General features: G+C 40.1%; 1 protein-coding gene across 5 annotated transcripts in view; it reads left to right on the forward strand.

Annotated features, from left to right (window-relative positions):
- The window catches only part of robo1 (roundabout, axon guidance receptor, homolog 1 (Drosophila)), a 438,436-nt gene that overhangs the window by 193,905 nt on the left and 223,318 nt on the right, over nucleotides 1-21,213 (forward strand). Inside the window, exon 1 of one of the 5 annotated variants that reach the window (XM_044118651.1) lies at nucleotides 14,341-14,899. The exons of 3 other annotated variants lie outside the window; for them this stretch is intronic. In XM_044118651.1, the coding sequence (XP_043974586.1) occupies nucleotides 14,773-14,899 (127 nt within the window). In that variant the 5' untranslated portion in view covers nucleotides 14,341-14,772. Of the gene's footprint in view, nucleotides 1-14,340; nucleotides 14,900-21,213 lie in introns of those variants that run through there. One more of the 5 variants, XM_044118653.1, reaches the window with a different exon arrangement.

A 21,213-nucleotide genomic window follows, 5' to 3' on the forward strand; every position in this document is an offset into this window, starting at 1 on the left:
CATTTTATTGTGGTTCAAGTTGTCTCTGAGTGTCATTGTCCTGTGGGACAGACAGATTGAGTTTTTTGCTGCCTTTGATAGATTTTTATTGCCTACTCAACTCCAACTGAGATCAACAAAGTAACAATACATAGAGCATCATTAAGCACCAAAAAAACTGTTATTGCTTTACACATTTAATACCCGGTTATTGACTATTTTAATGAATTATCTGATTAATAATTGGATAGCAAAATGTTCTATTAGAATATTTTTTTTGCAGTATTTGAACCAGGTAATGCTAAAACGTTGCCACTAAAACATTGCCACATTTTTTTTAATACATATTTACAGACAAAAGATAAATGTAAATTGATTGTACAGGTTTGGCTTAATTATTGTGTTATTTTAGCATATGCCATGTTTTAGAGTCTATATGCTCCAGTAAACAATAAGGCAATTACTAAATTGGTTGGCAATTATGTCAATTATTAATTCATCACAATTAATCTGATCCATTGTTTCAGTCCTAGGTGGGTATTTATAAAGTTGATCAGTTTTTGGATGGTCATGTAGGTTTTCTAGATCAGGACAGAACTAATTTAAGAGCAGCTAAGTGATAAATGATTTATAAAGGTTTATAACCTCTAGTTTTGACACATCACACAAGCTATGTGGTGTAAAATGTTTGCTTCTGGATGTGAGTGAAGTCCCCTGTTGTTCTGCCACAATATCTTAATAGTTAGTTGTAAAAACAATAAATTGAAAATTTATTGTTTTTCTTTCACTTACCAATTATAGACTTCTTCTATAGTCATCTATCACACAAAATCCTTGACATTTAAGTTGTAAATATGATGAGTTACAATGTTGTTATACTGTTGAATTGTTCTGAGTGAAAATAGTCGCCTGCTTAAGCCAGGATGACTCTGTGTTTGTTTGTCAGGCAGCTTGTTCAGCAGATGGGCCTTTGGGGCTGATGGCCATGACACAGAGCGAAGGTGAAGGATGGCTGGGAAGGACGTAGGGAGGGCACCCACATGATGACCTGTCGACTCCTGTCACCCATCTTTTTCTGCCTTTCTTGTCCTCTTCGCATGCTCTGCTACAAAGACCCACAGGTTTTATGCATCATTTAGTATTTAAGGGTCCTTGTAATGGATCTTCTGTACATCAAAGCCTTTATTTGGAGAACACAAACTGGTGTCAGCAGACTTTGGACAAAGGTATTTTGTTACAGATTGTGTTTTTGGTGCCTTTGACATTGGGGGGCAAAGGCAATTTGCAACGCCATGAAGATGTATTTATGTCCCTTTAACATTTTTATTTCAAACCTCAAACATCAGTATAGTTAACTGGAATTTTATTTAAGAGATAAACATAAATCTGAACCTACTTGTGAAGTGGGTTTGTATTTTTTGTTGCTTTGATTAGCAAGATCATGGTCTTGAGCTGCCAGAAAAAGGTAGAGAGCCTTATTTGGGTTGGAGAAGAGGTTCTGCCCCAGGTGGAGAAGTTTAAGTATCTTGGAGTCTTGATCATGACTGGGGTAAAAATGGAGCAGAAGATTAATGGGCACATTGGTGTTGCATCTGCAGTGAAGTGGGCTCTGTACTCATCTGTCTGAGTCAAAAGGCAAAGCTCATAATTTACCAGTCAAGCTACATTCCTACCCTTATCTATGATCATGAACTTTGGCTAGTGACGAACAGAATGAGATTGTGGAAACAAGCGAACAAAATGAATTTCCTCTGCAGGGTGTCTAAGCTCTCTCTTGGAGACAGGATGAGAAGCTTGGACATCTTGGATGGACGTTGAGCCAGTAGAGGTTGGTTGGGTATCTGGTTAGAATGCCTCCCTGGTGAGGTGTTCTGGGCATGTCCCACTGGGAGGAGACCCAGTGGAAGACCCAGGACACACTGGAGGGACTATGTTTCTCCACTGGCCTGGGAACGCTTTGGGGTTCCCCCAAAGGAGCTGGCGCGAGAGGCTAGGGAGAGGGAAGTCTGGGTCAAACTTTTTAAAAAGGAGTTCTGGGTATGACTGCTTAGCAAGACCAGGTATTTGGTCATTGTGTGGACAGTATCATGGTTATTCTTAACACTAATGATCTAGAGGGGAAAAATCTGTCACTATTCCCAAACAAACAAACACTGTATGATAACAATCCATTTGCTGCTATTCTTCATAGACTGGTCGGTAGGGGCAACATGCAGTTAGACTCCTTTCTGGGACTCAGGAAAACAGACAGAAGAAACCCCATTTCAGCACCAGCAGGGAGGTGATTGACATTCAGAGCTTCGTTGTAATGTAAAAAATAAAACACGCCTCTGATCGCTGTTCACTCATGCAGTAGAGCATGCTGGAAAATACCAAGCCCGCCAGGAGCTCCAGGTCCCCTATCAACGGGCAATGTGTCCCTCCACCAACCCCGGTGCTCAATCTGGTGGATGGGTTCCCCCAACCTCCTCCCCCTTCCCTTCCACTGCCTTGGCACTCACACTCTGGTAAGCACTGAAATTCAATCAGATGCTTAATTACATCTTAACATGGGTTCCTACCAGCTGGCTTTATTCCCCTGTTTCTGATTAAAGGGATTAGAAAAATGAAATTTAACAGTGGATTTGCATATTTTTCTAAAAGGAGGAACCAACACATCTCTGTGCCTGTCAGACTAGCGCTTCCAAGTCTTGGAGGGTAAATAAGGAGGGGAAACAGATATAACTTCCTGCCTCTCCAGGTTGAGGCAATTATTAGAGATGGGAGTTCAGATTTCTATCTTACACCAGGTGTTTGAATGAACTGATCACACCACAGATAAATAGAAGAGGAACGTAGGAATCATGGAGCACATTTCATGTTCGCTGGAGACTAAACACCTTCTGCAGCTCGTCGTGTTCGCCTGATGAATGGTGTACAGCAGAACCGGGTGGCTTTGGGCTCCTTCCTAATGGGGCCAAGTAGACCCACTATCCAAGCTGCGCAAAGAAAATGGACCCATTAATCACAGAGACGCCACCATCATCTCCATATGATTATTCTCCTCATGTGTTGGCTGACTCCACGCTGCACGGGAATTATTTGCGACATCCTGCGCTATCTTCCTGCTCCCTCACCCGTTTCTTTCCTCTTCCTCCTCCTCAAAATAACTTGCGGCCTCGCTTTTCAACTTAATCTCCTGTCCGTTGTCACATTAAATATCCCCTCAGAGAAGATGGCGTTTTACTTCCACTGTTTATTATTTCACTATTAAGAAAGAATTCTGCTGAAAACTTAAACTGCGCAGAAATGAATAAGAGAGGCTTATTGCTTTGTCAAGTGAAAAGGGAAAAAAGTAGAAAAGGAGAGAGTGTAAAGTAGATTATGGAATGCGGCGGGGGAATGAGGAGTAAAAGGAGTATTTAATCCATCATACCATGTAGTTTCAACTTGTATATATTTACTTTGACCAGTTAGAGAAAGGAATCCTTTGCCGCATCTTTGCTTTCACTTTGGGAACAAAATGAATCAAACATTAACATTTTGCTTTTGATGAAGGCCACTTTTAATTAGTCCCAATGAAACGGCGTGAGGAGGCTCTAAAGTGGAGAGTTAACACTTGAATGGGAGATTTCTGTCTCCCCGTTAGGTTCACAACGCAACGCTCTACTGCCCCCTTTTGGAACAGGAAAGAATTTAGTTAGAATATCTTTGAAAATTATTTAAATTAGTAAGTAATCCAACTAATTCAGTTGAGCAGAAAATTAATATGGTAAATTTAAGGCAAAAAGTGATTTATTTTAATTATTCCAATTTCATTGGACCTTACTGAACCTGGACTTTTGTGTAATGGTGAGGGAACAAATTGCTAAGTTCTCCTTTGTTGCGTCAATATGTAGTGTATATAATTTAGAAAATCTTTTCAAAAGATAATGGATAAAGGATGGTGGAAATACATACTAGTTCAGCCCACACTTGTTCTGTTTCTTTGGGTTGATGTTTGATCATTTAAAAGTTTATTTTCTTCTGTCTTCTTTTGGAAAAATGAGCAAAATAAATGATATAAAGTGAAGTGAAGTAAAGTTTCTAGACACGTGGAAAACACACTTGCTGTTCAAAATAACTAATAAATCTGCGCCTCCATTATCTCTACAGATAAAGAAGGAATTCTGCCTGTTTCAAATTGCTGGTTGGGAATATGGATTGGGTCACAGTGCCCCCGTGTGGCCATGAAAGGTAGCATTCCGTTTCACGTGTGATCAGTGGAACAAAAGACAGTAGAAGTTCTTGGACAAATACTTTCAGGTTTATGTCGGTTTTATGTGCAAAACAGAACATTGGTTTACTTTTGAAGATGTTGACCAGATAATTTTAGAAAAAAATTGGGAATTTTTTTAAATTTTATTTATTCATTTTGTAGAAAGAGCAGTGTCTTGGTTCCAGTCATTTGATGTACCCATTTGTTCAACAAACTGTAATTTAAAGAGAATACAGACTTATTACAGTAACATTATGAATATACTCCAACATAAAGAAACATTTGAAGAGCTTAAGTACATACATAAATATTTTGTAGTTTTATTTGAAAGTCATAAATCTGAAAACTAATCCAAACTTTTTTTTTTGTTTTAATAAATTCTGCCCAGTGCATTGAGAAAAGTTGATGGAAGAAGCAAATAATAAACATATATACAAACTTTAAAGATTTTAGGGCCCTACTGAAACTCTTCTCACTGGTATTATTTTCCTGGATTCTTCAGTAACATTTGTGACATTAACCCTAAGTAAAAATAATTAGAAACAAAAAACAGATTTCTTATTGTTTCTGTTACATACAGGTAATTGGATCATTTCTTACCAGCGTAGTTATTTAATAGAGCTGCATCTTCCCTTCGACTCTGAAAGTGATCCTATCCTTAAATGATTTATCGCACCTCTTGGTGATGAAAGTGATCTCGTAGCAGAAGAGTGCCTGATTTACAGATCTAATCTGAGCGGATCTCATTAGAAAGTCACTTGAACACATTAACCCCGCTTTCCTCAGGCGGGTCTGTTATCACGGAGGAGATACTGAGACCGCGCATCCTGGTACTTAATAAGTCCAGCAGCTCCCCCTGCTGGTTGGTTCGTCACACTGCAGAGGCTGACCTCCGCAACACCCTCTGAACATCTGCAGCTGTTTTCAGGCCTGTATGAGTGTGTGTGTTTAATTCTCTAACACCTTTTATGTGACAGCAGATGTTTCACCTGGTTCTCTTTCAGCCGGTCCATGCTGCACACACACGGCAACAGAAAGGCTCTGAAGGGACGCATTCAACTGGAGGCGAGAGTAATTAAAAAGAAAAATGCAGCTCAACGTTTACAACACTTCCATGATCCAGAGCAGGGTACATTAAAACAGAGCTGGGTTCAGGTGTCCAGCACTGACCCGGCTCGTGGAAATGGCAGCACCAACGTGTTAAAGTTCAAATTTTGTTGTGTGGGAGGAGCAACTTTAAATTGCTTCACACTCTGTAAAATATTCTCCTATTTTCTGCAGCTGTTTGTCTGACAATCAGGTTGTTGACGAATTTTCCTGCTTTAGGTCAGAAGGATAACAGTGACCAACCAGACAGCTGTGATGTTCAGGTTCTGGTGCTGCAACTTTTCCTAGAACTAGAAACTTTCACCTTTATACACAAGTTAATTTAATTAAGAAAATGTATGTTTTGTCAAGATAACACTGAACTGAAAAGCTACAAGAGGAATTTTGTGAAAAATCTTTAGTAGCTAATTTATCCTTAAAAGCTACAAATCGGGCTTTTTTCTAAAATCTTAGATATAGTTTGTGACATAGATAACATTTGTTTTTTATTACGTTGTACTTTATAAAAATCTGTCCTGAACCGAACTTTCAAAACAAATGAACCAGAGTTGGATTAAAGCTGAACAGGGCTGGTGTGAAGCCTCACTGCTGGTCAGGTCTTTATATCTCAAACACGTTTCTTGCAGAAATGCTGGATCACCCGCTACTGCAGCTGAAAAGGAAGACTAGTTTTGTAACGAGCCCAGCCTTACATCATGTCTGTCTGCAGTACAGCCTATTCCATTGCCATCATTCCCGTATCTCATCAGAGGGAAGAGGGAAGAAAAAACAAATCATCCCCCATTGTTCAATCAGGAGCAGAGAAGTTATTCAGTGAAGCTAAAGTCATATAAGTTCAGACTGCACTGTGCAGAATCATGAAGCTATTTAAGGCACTCTATTGTAGTCAGACTCTTTTTCAAACATCCAACGTTGAACTTTTTCAAATTGAAAGGCTTAGAGTCTTTCATTTTGGATCCATCCACCCACCTTTTATCAATCGCACAAGCCATACTCAAATTAACAACTATATCTCATTTACAATCTGTTTAGCTGAAAAAAACCATAATGGATGGATTGGATATTTACAGAGAAAATGTGAGGCAAGCATTGCAGGAACGATGCAGATCCGAAGGGTGAGTGTTGTAGGGTAGTTAAGGTCCAGATACCACAGCAGCTGTAAATCACTGGGCCGCTGCTGCTATCAGGAGCTAGCTGGAAGCTCTGCAAGGTGAGAGCATTGACAACAGCCATTAGAGAGAATGAAACCCGGAGAGAGGGCAGAGGGGCAAATGGCAGCCATCTAGCTGATCCTCATGTAGAGCAGATTCAATAAAAGTGGAGCTGTTTTTTAATCACCTTTAATAATATTAATATAGTTTTCTGTTTAGACTGAAAGTTTGTAGCTATACCACAATGCTGCTATGGTTTTTTGGAGGGTTTTGTATCAATTCTTTGCAGTTTATCGCATTTATTATTCTCTTCTCGCATTACCCTTCAGCTGCGTCCCCTCTGTGTGTTCTCATTGATTGGAAAGAGCTGTTGGAGGAGGAGGATTAAGTGTGTGTGTGTGTGTTGGGGAAGTGCGGGTGGGACAGCAGTGCTGATTGAGTGGGGCACCATAACCCAGCCCGGCCATGAATCCTGGGTGTGGCTGCGTTCATCATCCTCCGTACGCCGCGATCATAACTCAGTCAGAAACAGGAGGAAGAGAGGAGGAACTGCTCCTCACACCTGGATCAGAACAGCCCAATTCCTTTTTTTCCCCTCCAGGGGGTCTTTTTGTGGGCTCTAGTGTCCATTATATGACAGTAGGCTGACAGGAAGACATGCGGCAAATGTCGTCGGGTCTGGGAATCGAACCTGCGACGGCCGCGTCTAGGACTCAAGGCCTCTAAATGTGGGTCGTGGTACCCCCTATGCCACCGCAGCACATCCAGAACAGCCCAATTCCTCACTGTGTTTCCACACCAGGGTGTCACTGCTGTCGGTTTTGCTTTGGGCGGACAGCCCCCGGGAGTTGGAACAGTTTCTGAGGCGGTCATGAAATATGGCGTCCTTAGAACCCCGGTGAGCAGATTGAAGCCAGGCTGTCATCACAGTGTCACCGGACTGCCAGAGTCCTGATGGCAGATTTATTCTCCGTCTGCTTTCCGCCAAAGCTCTATTATTAAAATTCCCCCCAATCACGTGGACAAGGGAGAGGAGTTTGTGAGTTATATTATAGTTTTAATAAACACAGACACAGATATCCTTCCTGAAATTCAGCTGCCGGACCCAAAACAAAAGTTCACATTACTTCAGTGTTGAAGTCTCTGCATTGGGCGACTTTTTGACTTAGAATTGATTTTGAAGTACTTTAAAGACTTTGACCAATCGTTAATGGTTTTACTCACACTAACTTGTCAGACCAGCCTTTATCTTGTTTTGAGTGTGTGGGAAAACTCCCCCAGCCTGTTGCTACACTTCATGTTCCATTCATGCATGTTTCACAAATGTGGGTTTTGCCTCCTTCAGATTAGTCTTTAGAGCTTGTGGCAAAACAATAAAGTTGATTTAAATAGCAAAAATGTATGCAAGAAATAAATGAACAAAATAATGGACATTGGGGCGTGCTGCGGTGGCGTAGAGGGTAACGCGCCCCACGTTTGGAGGCCTTCAGTCCTCGACGCAGCCGTCGCGGGTTCGATTCCCGGACCCGACAACATTTGCCGCATGTCCTCCCCGCTCTCCTTCCCCCTTTCCTGTCAGCCCACTGTTGTATAAGGGACACTAGAGCCCACAAAAAGACCCCGTGGTGGGGAAAAAATAAAAAAATAATGGACATTATGTAATTATATACAAACTAAATTATTCCCATGACAGAAACAATCTTGAATTCAGTTCCATAACGGGTTTCTACTTAATTTTCTGTGAACTTTTTTCCATAAATTGTTAAGAAGGGAATAATTAATTTTTCATAGTTTTATTTACATTACATTAAATGTAAATAAATTATTATTTATCCAAACTGTTCAAGCCTTTTACCATTGAATTATATTTTGAGAGCTAAGTCTCGTTTCCTATCAGATACAAACTTCTTCTAAATTCTAAATTTACCAAGGTGTGAACGCGCTCAGCTTAACTGTATGTTTATGGTTTAGCTTTTATCTTATATTTTTAACTTAATATTATTTTGTCCCTAATTTAACCTCTGGTCGTATTATCTATAGTTATATGGCACCTAAAAGTGTGTTGCTTGTTTCTCTATCGGTGACTGTATGATATTTTATCCTAAAGCTCTTTGAATTGATGAAATAATCTTGAACTTTAAACTTGAACTTAATCTTCTATAATATACTTTGCTTTTGCTGTCCATTGCAGACATTAAGTAGCTACAATAAAAATAAAATAGAAAGTACAGCACACATATATAGTTGTGCAGTAAATTTAAATAATGCACAGAAGCAAAGATGTATTTATTTAAAACTGCGTTGAAAGCAAACCTGACGCTAAAGCCATCAGATGACTCGTTTTGTCTCTGCTCCAAATGTGAAGCAATGGCTAGTTTGTCTCAAAAGTTCATCGCTGAAGTTGCGGCGCTGTTGTTGCTGAGTGTTTGAGGGGCTCAGAGTTGGACAGAGACCCTCTCCCTTTCCTTCTCCCTCTCCCTCCCCTTTCCTGAGCGTCTTGCTGTGCTCCAAGCTGTGTACTCGTGTCCAGTTTCCTCGCCTGCTTCTCTCTGCTGGATGTCTTTGTACCATCCATCAACCATGCTGTCACTTCCCACAGGCTGAGTGAAGACGGGCCAGAATGGGAGCAGCCGAAGCACCGCAGTTGTCAGAAAATACATTTTTGCAGTGGCAGAAAAATTTGCATGAAAACATTAAAGATACAGTCGTACATGGTTTTTTTTTTGTTGCTATTTCCAAAAAAGAAGATCCATGTTTAATTAATTTTTCTCTTGAATTAAAGCTGTTAAAGCTGCACTATATTCTTTTTAGAAATATTTTTTTTTTACATATTTCTTAAAACTGCCATCGTAGAACATGAGACAAATAATCTGAAAACATTGACTTCCTCTCAGTGCCCTGACTGACACCTGCATTAATGCTCCACCCCCAACCAAAAACAACCAATCAGAGGGAGGAGGAGGGTATTAGTACCGTCACTCATGCTTGTGTATGCTAAACATGCTGATGGTAGAGATCCAACTTACTGCATGGCCACTGTTATTCTGAAAAGTGCTTTTAAATTACCAATAAGAGGATCGATGATATGACTCACATGGTGAAAAGCAAACCTTTTCTACTGCAACTATGCTAAGCTATATGTTGTGTTGCTACTTCCCTCTTAACCAGACTGATTTCCAGACTGTCACAAACTTGAGGTTTACATCTTGTTCCTGAAAACTTGAACTAACATTCACCTTCCAGCAGGAAAACAACCCAATGCATAGAAGCAGAGCTGCACCTGAGCAGTGTAGGTCAAAACATATTCATTTGTTTGAATGGCCTGGTCAAAGTCAAGACTTAAAATCAATTCAGAATCCATGACAAGACTTGAAGTTCTCTATCTAATTCAACTGGGTATGAGTAGTTTTTTTGCCAGTTGTTAGGAAACATTTTTTAAAATGTTTCCAATATTCCGTTTTTGAAAACCAGAATCTTGTTCTACCTCGTGCTGCGTTAATACAATACATCCCACATCAGAACATTAAAGTTTGTGGTTGTAAAGTGACAAAATGTGGAAAATTCAACAGGCATTAGTCATTTTGCAATTCTCTATTCTATGCTTTGAAAATGGATTTCCAGGCATTTCATGAAGTTCATATCTTTTAAGAAAATGATACATCATTAAGAGTGAAAGATGAGGTCACCTGTGGACAGTTTGAAAGTTCTGCTGTCTGGCATGTAATTTGCACTCCATTGTCTGAACGTCTTTTCAGCCGGCATTAGCAGTGACATTTAAGAAGGTAGTAAGAGAGTTGCACTGGCATCCTGAGGGGCTGAAGTGGCGAGTCCTTTGTGTGCTGGTAATTATTCCAGAGGCCTAATCACTAGAGAGCTCTTTTAATCAGACTTCCATCAGTGGCCAACGTAACACTCTTAATTACATCTCCGGCTGCGGCGTCACTGAGAACTACTTCATCAGGTTTACATAACTGACAAATAGGGCATGATTCTGTAAGTTATTTTCCACATTATTAAATAATGGCAAGGGTGACTGGACCTAATCCAAGACTGAGAAAGGCAAGCGTATACAATGATTCTGAAGAGTACACGCCTTTTTAATAAAAATTTAACCATGACACGATGAATGTTTTCCAGCTTTATTGGGATATTTTGTACCAATAAAATGTCGTTGCATAAGTGTGATTGAATGGAAATGACTTTTTTGTAAAGTGCCTTGAGACATTTGTTGTAAATTGGCACTTTAGAAATAAGCTGAACTGAGTTGCCCATATAAAAACTTTGACAAGACTTTTTGTTTCAAATTTTAGCATTTAGTCATGAGATTTTGCAGTGTACGTATTATTCTATGCTTTCCCAGCATATCAATCATGAAGTTCATATTTTTTAATCAGACAGTTATAAGTTAACTGTCTAATTAATTTGTAACTGAGTTCAGCCATTATATTAGTGTCCAGACTTCTATATCTATTACATTAGGCCATATCTTGCAGAAAGGGCACACAGGACCTAAAGGACTTCATTGTTCAAAGGTATTAGTCAGGAGAAGGGTACAAATAAAAACCCTGCTTCACATTAATACAATGGATTTTTTAAAAGTCAATAATAGAAGTAAATATGGGACAGTAAGACTTGAGGTTACTCCACAAAGCAGCACTGATCATATTACCATCATTGAACTGTGGTGATGGTGCAACATCACCGTCTGTGGTAATCGTTCGTTAGCTGGAACAACGTTTTTGAAGTTTAGATGTGGAGTTTAGATGTGGGATGCTGGGAGGACTGAATACTGAAATTGAGTCAAGAGACACTTCAAGAAAATATTTGCTTGAATCTGTACACCAATGCTGGAGCCAACTTTTGTTGGAGGCAAGTTTTTTTTTTCATATTTTCTCCTAGCATTAGTTTTTTTTTTTCTGTTCGATATTAAAGAAAATATTTCACATATATGGATGTGGAAAAAAGGGATAGATCCTTTACAAAAACTTTCCATTTTCAGGAAGGTGTGTAAACCTTTAGGAGCCACTATTAACCAGTAGAGCTCACAATGTAGCTGACAGAAATGTCTAGGTTGTAAAATGAATGTTCTCCATTTGATCTTACTGATCTAGTTTGTGGAGGTTTGTGGTTGATGCCACAGCTAAATAGAAAAACCGCTGACTCAGTGTGAATGCTTTGTTAATGATAGCGTTCCACTCTTTTTGATGGCTTTTCACTTAACAACAATGAAGGTCACATGAAAGAGACATTGGGGTGTGCGGAGAGGGGGAGGTGCTGCTGACGCCTTCAGTTTCCCACGTTAACCTGCACTCACCTGCCTCCTGACAGCCGGGGCAGCTGGAGGAAACGAGCTGTGTAACTCTAAACCCAAACTTGCTGAGCTTGTCTTTTACAAAAATAGTCTTTGTGGAGTGTGTGAGCTTTTGTGTACCTACGAGGAGTGTGGCTTTAGTCTCTGTATGAAGTCAATCTGAGTAGTAGTAATAGGTTAATTAGTTTAATAGTTTAATACTTTAACTGCAGAACTCTCACAACAGTATGGCTGATCAGGCAGTTTGTGTTACAAATCTTGTACATTGTTTCTCTTGTATAATGGCTGGAGAAATGTTTATTTTTTGGCTACAAAATTAAGCATTCCTTTAAATTTAACTGCATCCAAATCAACTGAAGATTTTGGTAACACTTTGAATTATTTGGTAAATGACACTTTAATGCAAAGTTGTCACTGTTAATGGACTTTTAATGCAACTTTTAAAGCAACTTTGCATTAAAAGAGTCATTATTAACCAAATGACACTTTACGACAGCAGTCATAAACACTCAGAAAGACTCCTTCATGTTCTTGGCATGAAGGAGTTCCCATGCCATATGATATGATATGACACTATCATATCATGTTTATGATAGTGTCATGTGTTATTCACACCCCTTCAAATAAAGTGTTACCAACTTTTTCAACTAAACTTTTTCCTTCGAAATGTTTTGATGTTTTGTGTTTTTGATGTGAGTGACACTTTGACTCACTTATCTAAGGTGGTGGTTATATTTGGAGGGTCTAAGTTTTGTGACATGGTGTATTAGTCTGCTACATTTAGCCGTCGGAGCGTGGGAACACTGAAGTCATAAAGAGATGGACATGGTCAACAACTCTGCAAAGGGAACACAGATAAATCGACCCCGATCAGCCGATACTTGTATGAGAAATCGATCTAATCCACTGATCGTATTTGCCTCCACAAAGGTCTGAAAATCCTCCACTGTTCCCTCTTGCTTTGTTAGAGAGAGCTGACTGACAGGTTAACAGTAATCACCCCACTGTTGCCAACACATCGATTTTGTTACCATATTTAGCAACTTTTAAGCCAAAAATATCACATTCAGAATCGGTAGGTCAGGTTTTTTTTTAAAGATTGATGATCAATGATTGTCCAGAAAGCTGTAATTACTGAACCTCTAAACATTACCCAGCTTGGTTACACCGGCAGTCTGAAGCGTTAATGCAAAAAAATATGAATACATGAATATGTTCTTTACTCCAAATTCTGACCTTGTCATTAAAAAGTTTCAGTGATCCTGGTTGAATTGCTGCCTCAGCTTCCTTCACAACTGACAGGAGTAGCTGTTGGTGAGGCTTCTGCTGTGGCCGGCAGACCATCTGGTCTAAGGTTTAAAGTGACAATTTAAGGTTAACCTCATTTGCTGTTCAAGCATTTGTTGCCTTTCTATCAAACGAGTATAACCATTGTCCTCTGATACAAAGTATTTTCATCCACACATCTTCCATTTTCTTTATTTGACCAGTTCATTTAAAACTGCGGTAGGTAACTTTTCTAAAAAATAAAATAAAATTTGAATTTTTACATATTTCTTAAATCTCACCCTGCTTTGCCTTCTCCTAGTTCTCCCATACTAACTGCAGAAATACTCCACTTGGTCATAAACAACCAATTAGAGCCAGAAGGAAGGTCCTAAAGCGGTAAATCCAGCTTGTGTATGTGCTGCTCAAACCCTTTCCCTTGCTCTCTGCTACACTATAGCGTCTTCCCAACATTAGAATGCTCAGGCTAGTCAGCATGGCCACAGATTACAGCAGATAATCTGTAATGGTAAATTTCTCCACCATTAGCACATTAAGCAGCACATACACAATAGTGATTGACAGCATGAAGACACTCCTCCTGCCTCTGGTTGGTTGGTTTTGAGCTGCAGGGTTCATTTTTGCAGCTCACTGTAGTAGTTCAGGGAAGAGATGGAAGAGCCAGATTTTTTTCACAGATTATCTCTCATATCATATTGTCACAATGCGGTGGCAGTTTTAATAAATATGCAAAAAAATATATTTTTAAAATATTTTTTATTAAAGTTACATGCTGTTGCTCCTAGCAGATCAGCAGTTTAAGAAAATCTCATAAATCCTCTGCCTTCACCCTTCTTAATCCAGGTTTAAACTTCAGCAAGCTACATCACAGCCATGTCAATGTCTGACTCGCTTACCAGGCAATTAGACCAGTGTACCTAATAAAGTGGCCAGTGAGTGTATGTTCAAAAGTGCAAGAGCCCTTGCATTTGAGGAACTGCCATCCACACGGCACCCTGTTCTCTCACTCAGCCTCTCTCCTCAGATTCCCCCTCCCTCCTTGGTCGCTCTCTTTCTCTCCCTCAGTCTGTTGACAAACTCAAGGCTGCTCTGTCATGATCCATCGCTTTGATTTATGCTGTCTTTTCGCATCAACACTGCCTCGTGTCATCTGAGCCATGCGGTAGGTAGAGGAAGTGAGGAAGAGGGAGGTGACAGACATACGCACAAGCTCATGGACACTTTTCCTCACTCAGAAACGGTGGCAAGAGTGACCAAAGCAACTTCTGCTTTGCATCCAGGAGGATCACTTCTATCTACCTGTGCTGTATCTGTTGCATGGCGGTTACTTTTCAGCGCGGTCTGAGCCTCCATTGAATTGACTGAACTCTGGGAGACACCGAGGACAAACAAGAGTGCAAGGGGGGGGAAAAAAATCAATTCTTCAGAGTCTCAGAAATTCAAGCTTACTTTTTCTTGGTCCAAAGCTGTAATGTTTGCTCTCTCTCACATGGAGGAGGCGAGTTCGCCTTGAGTCTGACCTGCGCTCGGCCAGCAGAGACCTGACCCAGAGCAGGCGCTCCAGGCGGGAGCCGTTGAGGACATGTTGTTGTTTTGAATCACTCCGGACAGCTGTGCGAGGCATGACCACCCGTGGGACAGCTCCAGTCGCGGCCCTCGGCTCTCCGCTCTAGCACTGGACGAGAGCTTTAGAGGCAGGCATGGCTGGCAGGCAGATACCCCTGCTCCTACTGGTGGTGGCGGCGGAGATGCTGACTGGAGGCTGTGTGCCAGGGGACGGCTCGGGGAAGCAGAAGGGAGGATGGAGGGGGAAAGGTGACAGGAGCAGTGAGTAACTCATCTCTACATTCACATTTCTCTTCTCCTCTTGTCTCGTGCCCTTTTATACATTATCTTAGCTTGTGCTTCCCCACGTTTGTCTTCACTGAACCTGCGAGTAAAGATCCCAGAAGCATTAAACTTTACGTGCCACTTTGATTATGCCGGTTGCTGGTAAAGCCTCAGCTCATTTCTCTATGACAGGCACCTGGATATGAGAGTGAGGTAAATCATTTATATGTGGCCAACAGCCTTGGAGTGTGTTGCCAGTTTTAAGAGGTATCAATACCCGTGTGGCTGCAAATGTTCATCTCTACCTCTACACATGACGAGGGCTGCATTTTACGCTTTATCATCCCTTTGCCTCTTCCCTGCAGCATCACTAATATCCCCGTATGAAAATCTTCCTGGGTCTCACTTGCAGTCATCAATTGTTTAGAGCTGGGTTGCAAATAGCTACTTAGAGAGATGGGGCAGCCAATTTCCTTGGCGTAAGAGCTCAGTGTTGCTCGCGGTTCATTACGTATGCTGACACATGAGTGCATGCATGATGGGAGGAGAGAGCAGTAAGCTGCGGTCGCTTCAGGATATTGTTGCTGGCTTCAGGCTTTTGGCTCCCAGCTAATGGGATTGTTTGGCATGCCGGTACTGCTTGGAGCTGCGTGATGAAGTGAAGGGGTGGGAGGGTGTCCCTTTGTGTCTGTCCCCTCTTTGGAGGTTAACAGGAGATCACTATCTTGATGCTGTTCCAAGATTAAATGACTGGGATGGGGTGGAAAAGGCACTGGGGGAGTCTGGGGGTAAGCCATATTCCCTTCCAAGGAGACACAAGCAGCTCTCAGGGTGACATGAAAAGTGATCCCACTCAGTTTTAGGGAGGCAATGTCATCAGAACTTTGGTGTCATATTTAGCCACAGATATTAAAACAACTCAAGTCAAGTTTATTTGTATAATACATTTCAACAGCAAGACAGCTTCTTTACATCATAAAGGCATCAGTCGGTCGACAGTTATGAATCAAAGTATGTTTGGTCAAATGCCATCATCAAAATCGTCATGCAAATATGCATCAAATATGTTGATCAATGTTCCACTTACTACTAATTAAAGGTAACTCTAAACAGGTGGGGTTTTTAGTCGTGATGTAAAGGCAGTCTGTGTTTCAGCTGGTTTGCAGTTTTCTGGAAGTTCCTTCAGATTAGAGTGTAGAAACTGAATGCTGCTTCGCCATGTTTGGTTCTGGGGATGAAGAGCAGAACCAGAACCAGAAGACCCGAGTGGTCTACATCATAATTCGCCATTGATACAACATGTCTTTAATGTAAAGCCACTCAGTGATTTATGAAGAGAAATATTTTGAAACAAAGTTTGTAACATACAGTAGAAGTCTCAGTTTCTGGAGGAACATCATCTATTCTTAACGTTACAACCAAAAAGATCAATGGATTTAATGGGAATTTAATATAATGGGTGAGAGATATTGCATAGAACTGTGAAGATAATGGACTATTTTCACCAATAAAAATGGAGAAGATCTAAGGCTACATTGCTTTTTGCCCCCTTTACCATTTTGCCCCTATGTGAAATCCACTGCCATTAAATCCCCTGAGAAATCATCTAATGGGTGAATAAAATTCACCTGTGTATACAACGGAAAATGAACATGAATATAGCCGAACAATATTAGAAAAGCTTAAAATAAATCAGTATATTCATGCCCAGTCAATTCCAGACATAAATCCAATCAAGTAAATTGTACTCAACCCATAAATACAAATCTCTCATTGTATCAGATATATTGTTTTGCTTAATTTACAACTCAGGCTTTGTTCCCACATCCATATATCCAGGTCAGTATATTCCAAACTGATCTGAGGATTCGATAGGCGGAGACATAAACCACTTTCATGTTCTGTAGTTATTAATATAAAAGCTGCTCTGCTCCTTTAGTCTCAATCAGACTTATTAGCCTTTTGTAGTTTTAAAGTTGGAGCAGAGCACTGTTTGTTTTGAGATATTGAAAATGTCTGCTCTGCTGAAATATGACTAGGCTCTCAGGTTGAATTGGAAAAGTTTTTTTTTTGTTTTTTTTTTACCCTACAGTGTATTAGAATAAAAATCTGATTAGTTTTCAGGTCTGAAGGTTAATGTTCAAGTCCTATTCAGATCATATATACCTAGTTGTTTTCAGCATGAAGAGATCTTCGCTTTCCACACCTCAGAAACAACCAGGAGGAGGGTCTTAACGCTGTCAATAACACTCATGTACATGCTGTAGCTGTGCTAATGGCGGAGATAAATTTACTGGGTCTTAGTGCTGTCAATAACACTTGTGTATTTGCTGCTCACACCCTCCCCTTTGCTCTCTGCTACGCTGCAGCTGGTTCACCAAAACAGGTCGCGCCTTGGGTGCTAAGTCTAGTTAGCATGGCCACCGACAGTGGCAGATAAAGTTTTCCAGTTACAGTAAATTGTTTCTGTTCCATTAGCACATTGAGCGACATGTACACATGTATGATTGACAGCGCTAAGACCCTCCTCCTGGCTTTGATTGGTTGTTTCTGATTGGGAGTGGTGCGTTTCTTCAGATGGCATCATGACCACAAGCAGGAGGCAGAGGAACCTGATGTTGTTACAAATTGTTTCATATTACACTGTAAGCTCACAGTTTTAGCAAAAAATACAGAAAAATATGATTTTAACTTTACCTGCTGCAGCTATATGCACAAACAGACTTTGTTTTCATAGAAATGTATGAATGTCAATATGTAATCAATTATGAATTTCCATTTTCTGCCTTTTCTCTAAAAGATTTTTCCTTCCTGTCCACATGTCGCCCGCTTCACTTTTACAAGATCTTTTCACTGAATTAGTCGACTCAGGAGTGGGCTAGCAGTGATTTTCCCAACAGATGCTAACCGCACTCCAAATTATGTCATAATTCATCATTCAAACGTTAAACATTATAGTATTCATGCATTAAAAAATGTAAGGCTGAATTTGTATGTGCAAAACCAAGTATTCGACTACAACCATTGGCCCACAGGAGGTTTTGTTTGTCCTGAGCTAGCCTTGTTACAGTGATGGATGAGGTGGATTATAAGATTTACAGTTGGTTTGCTGGGGAATTTCACATGAAAATGACCCGCTGCTTCTCATATGCAGAGGTTTTACATGTTAACTATGTATAAAAGGGTTTTTTTTGTGCAAAATATACATTCATCTACTGTCTATACCTTCTTATCAACACACCGGTGGCTAGGTCTCACAGTCATCTCCATGTTTATGTGAATGTCCCGCAACATGTATTTTGTGTGCTTAGCCTTTAAAACAATGACTCAACTTTTATGTCTTCTGTTTTTGTGCAGCACACAGTTATTAATAACTTAAGCAATTTATTTCTTCGGAATATGAACTCTTTCGTCCATCAGATGCCAACAGTGACACAAAAGTCTGATGTGGTTTAAGGGAAGGAATGATTACTAATGAGCATCATGCGGTTTGGGTCAGAGGCCAGACAGCCTTAACCACAGACAGTCAGTCATCAGAAACCCAGGCCAAACCAAGAGAAGCTCACAAGCATGTAGAACAATTATTACAGATGCTTCACTGTGTGTAAGGAATGCAGGATACTTTAAATAGGCCCCATGAGTACCAGGTCTAAATCTTTCTTCCTAAAAAAAAAAAGGAAAAAAATAAAAGGTACACTGTCATTATTCTCATTCACCCAATCAGTGGTTAAAAATGGAAACGAGCAGCGATGGCCTGATATTTTATTTTTGCGTGTGTCTCGACCCTTGGTAGTCAGTTTCTCCTTTCAAGCCTCTTGGAGGTGTGATTATCTTTTTAATTAGTTGCAAATCTCAATTATCGCTTGTCACACAAGGTCAGGGATAAGACCTGGGAAGGCCAGCCAGCCAGTCATGTAAGGGGAAGAGGTGGAGAAGTAATTGGAGCACTCCAGTTTCCATATTAATTGAAAATTCATTCCCCCCTGACTGCTTTAAAATCTGGGTTCCTTAATTAATCACTGCAAACAGAAAAACAGGTGATATTAAGTCATGTTTTTTTATGTTTCACAAATTACTAGATCTACTAATGTGCTGAGAGAGGTTGGTTTGTTTGTGACTGTGACTGTTCCTCCACACAAAGTTGGATACCACTTTACAATTAGGCTCCCTTTACAAATGGCTAAAGAAAAGTTTAAAGTTATGTCATTAATTAATCTGTAAGCTCTTTGTAAGTCATTAAAAGTGTTTATTATCCATTTAATATGGGCAAGAAAGAGATAAAACTGACCAGTTTCTTGCCAGAATAGCGAGCCAAAACCGTTTACATGTATATTTCACGTAGAGTTTCTAAATCAAACATTTCAGATTAAGTTACTATCCTGTAATCACAATTGAGCATTTGTAACCAAAATTCTTTAGCTTACAGGGAGCAGTATTATAATGTTGTGAAGCTTAGCACAAGGAAGTGACTTAGTCTGAAATGTTTAATTTAACAACTTTGACTGAGATTTACAGGAAAACATATTTGGCTCACTATTTGCAAAGAATCTACTCAGCTTTGTCCTTTTCTCCCTCCTAATCAATGTCCGATAGACACTCAAGTGTTTATAAGTTAATTAACAACATCAATAAACTATTTATTAGCCATTTATAAAGGGAGCCTTATTATGAAGTGGTACCAGAAGTTGCTGTACACGTCTTTTGTCGTCTCAATCTGTTGTCGCTTTTCCTCTCAGCTTGGCATGTATGCCAGCAAACCAATGTAAGCATTAAGTAATAAAGTGCAGTTTGTGAAACATGAAGTTCTGTGACATCTATTAGACATATGGGTCACTTTTGATGCACTTGTTTTGTTTGGTCCATATGTTTTAGGATTAAAAAGCATAAAATTCACATTACTGTTATTGTTTGCTTCACGTCAAAATTTCATAAAATTTTTTAAAATAATTGAGCGCATGCGAATCTGGAGATGGAAGTTCATATTTTATTCACAAACTCTGAAAGCCCCGAAGAGAGCAAAAATTATAAGACAAATTAATCAGAAAATAGGTTGGACTACCATCATTTATGCCAACTTAAAGTGGGGAAGTTAGTGAATCTTCATCATTGCAGACAGAATGTCTGCACAGCATAGCATGAGCTGAAGTAATGGTATCACTGGGTCGCTGCTGCTGCATTTGTGTAGAACCTACATCAGTTCTGTAGTTTTAGCTCATATAGTTGTGGTGCATGTCATATCCCAGGTGGACAATTTTGACTTAGCGCTGATGATCAAATTGTACATGCTGAAGTATCGGTTTCTCAGAAAGAAACACAAGGCTTTTTTTTTATTTATCAAAAGCATCAGCGTTATAATGCAAGGCAGATGTTTGAAGATACTTTTTGAAATTCTTCAGGAAAGCCAAAGCAGGGAAAATCCAAACTCATCCTCAGACAGACAGTCTGCCGAGCTGAAGCAGCAAAGCCTCACCATCCAACCACAGCTAAAAGCTAGCCTTGCCATCCCAGACAAACATCTGCCTGGGTCTCCTTTCCCCTCACTGCACTGATGAGGTGGTAATTATAGGTAAGACCTCACACCTCTGGTGAGCAGAATAACTCGATGCTGAAGTCACTCTGCCATTTCTGCTGCCATATTTCCATAATTTTGCTGACCTGAGGGTTCATAGCACTTAAAAAGGTGGAGATTTATGAGCAAGGTCCGTATGCATCAGCAGGATTCTTGCTTTGCTTGCTTAATTGTTCAACAATTAGATTTTATTGCTTGAAGCAAACATTGTACAAATGTTTTCTAATGCTTTCCATCCAGCCTGAAACCAAAGGAAGATGTAAAAGCAAATAAAAATCACCTCAGTGTCTATTTCTGTTGCACTCTGCTGTCTGGATTGATGCAGTAGAGGCAGTTAGACCTTAGTGTGAAAACAATCCAGCTGCATCAGTTGTTGGACATCCATGGAGAGGGTCTGGATGTCAGCATCCCTTTACAGCTGGGAGAGCATTCAGAAACATTTCAGTTTTTATGCAAAAGTTTTAATAGCCTGGACTGTTTTCACATTTATCAACTCTGCAACACCAGCCGCTGTCGGGTTTTATTGGAATTTTACATGACAAACACAAAGTAACACATAATCATGACAATAAGGAACGTGATCATGATGGACTGGCTTGGTTTTGTTCTGTGATATAAGCGTGTTCTTTGCACCTTCCGATTTGTTGGAAGGTCTAGACTGTATAGGATTGCCGGACGAGTGTGACAGAGCGATGTGATCTAAAGTAAAGACAGCTGCAGGAGCCGCAGGAGTCTGTGGTAC

This window comes from Gambusia affinis, linkage group LG06, assembly GCF_019740435.1.
Source record: "Gambusia affinis linkage group LG06, SWU_Gaff_1.0, whole genome shotgun sequence".
Lineage (NCBI taxonomy): Eukaryota > Metazoa > Chordata > Actinopteri > Cyprinodontiformes > Poeciliidae > Gambusia > Gambusia affinis.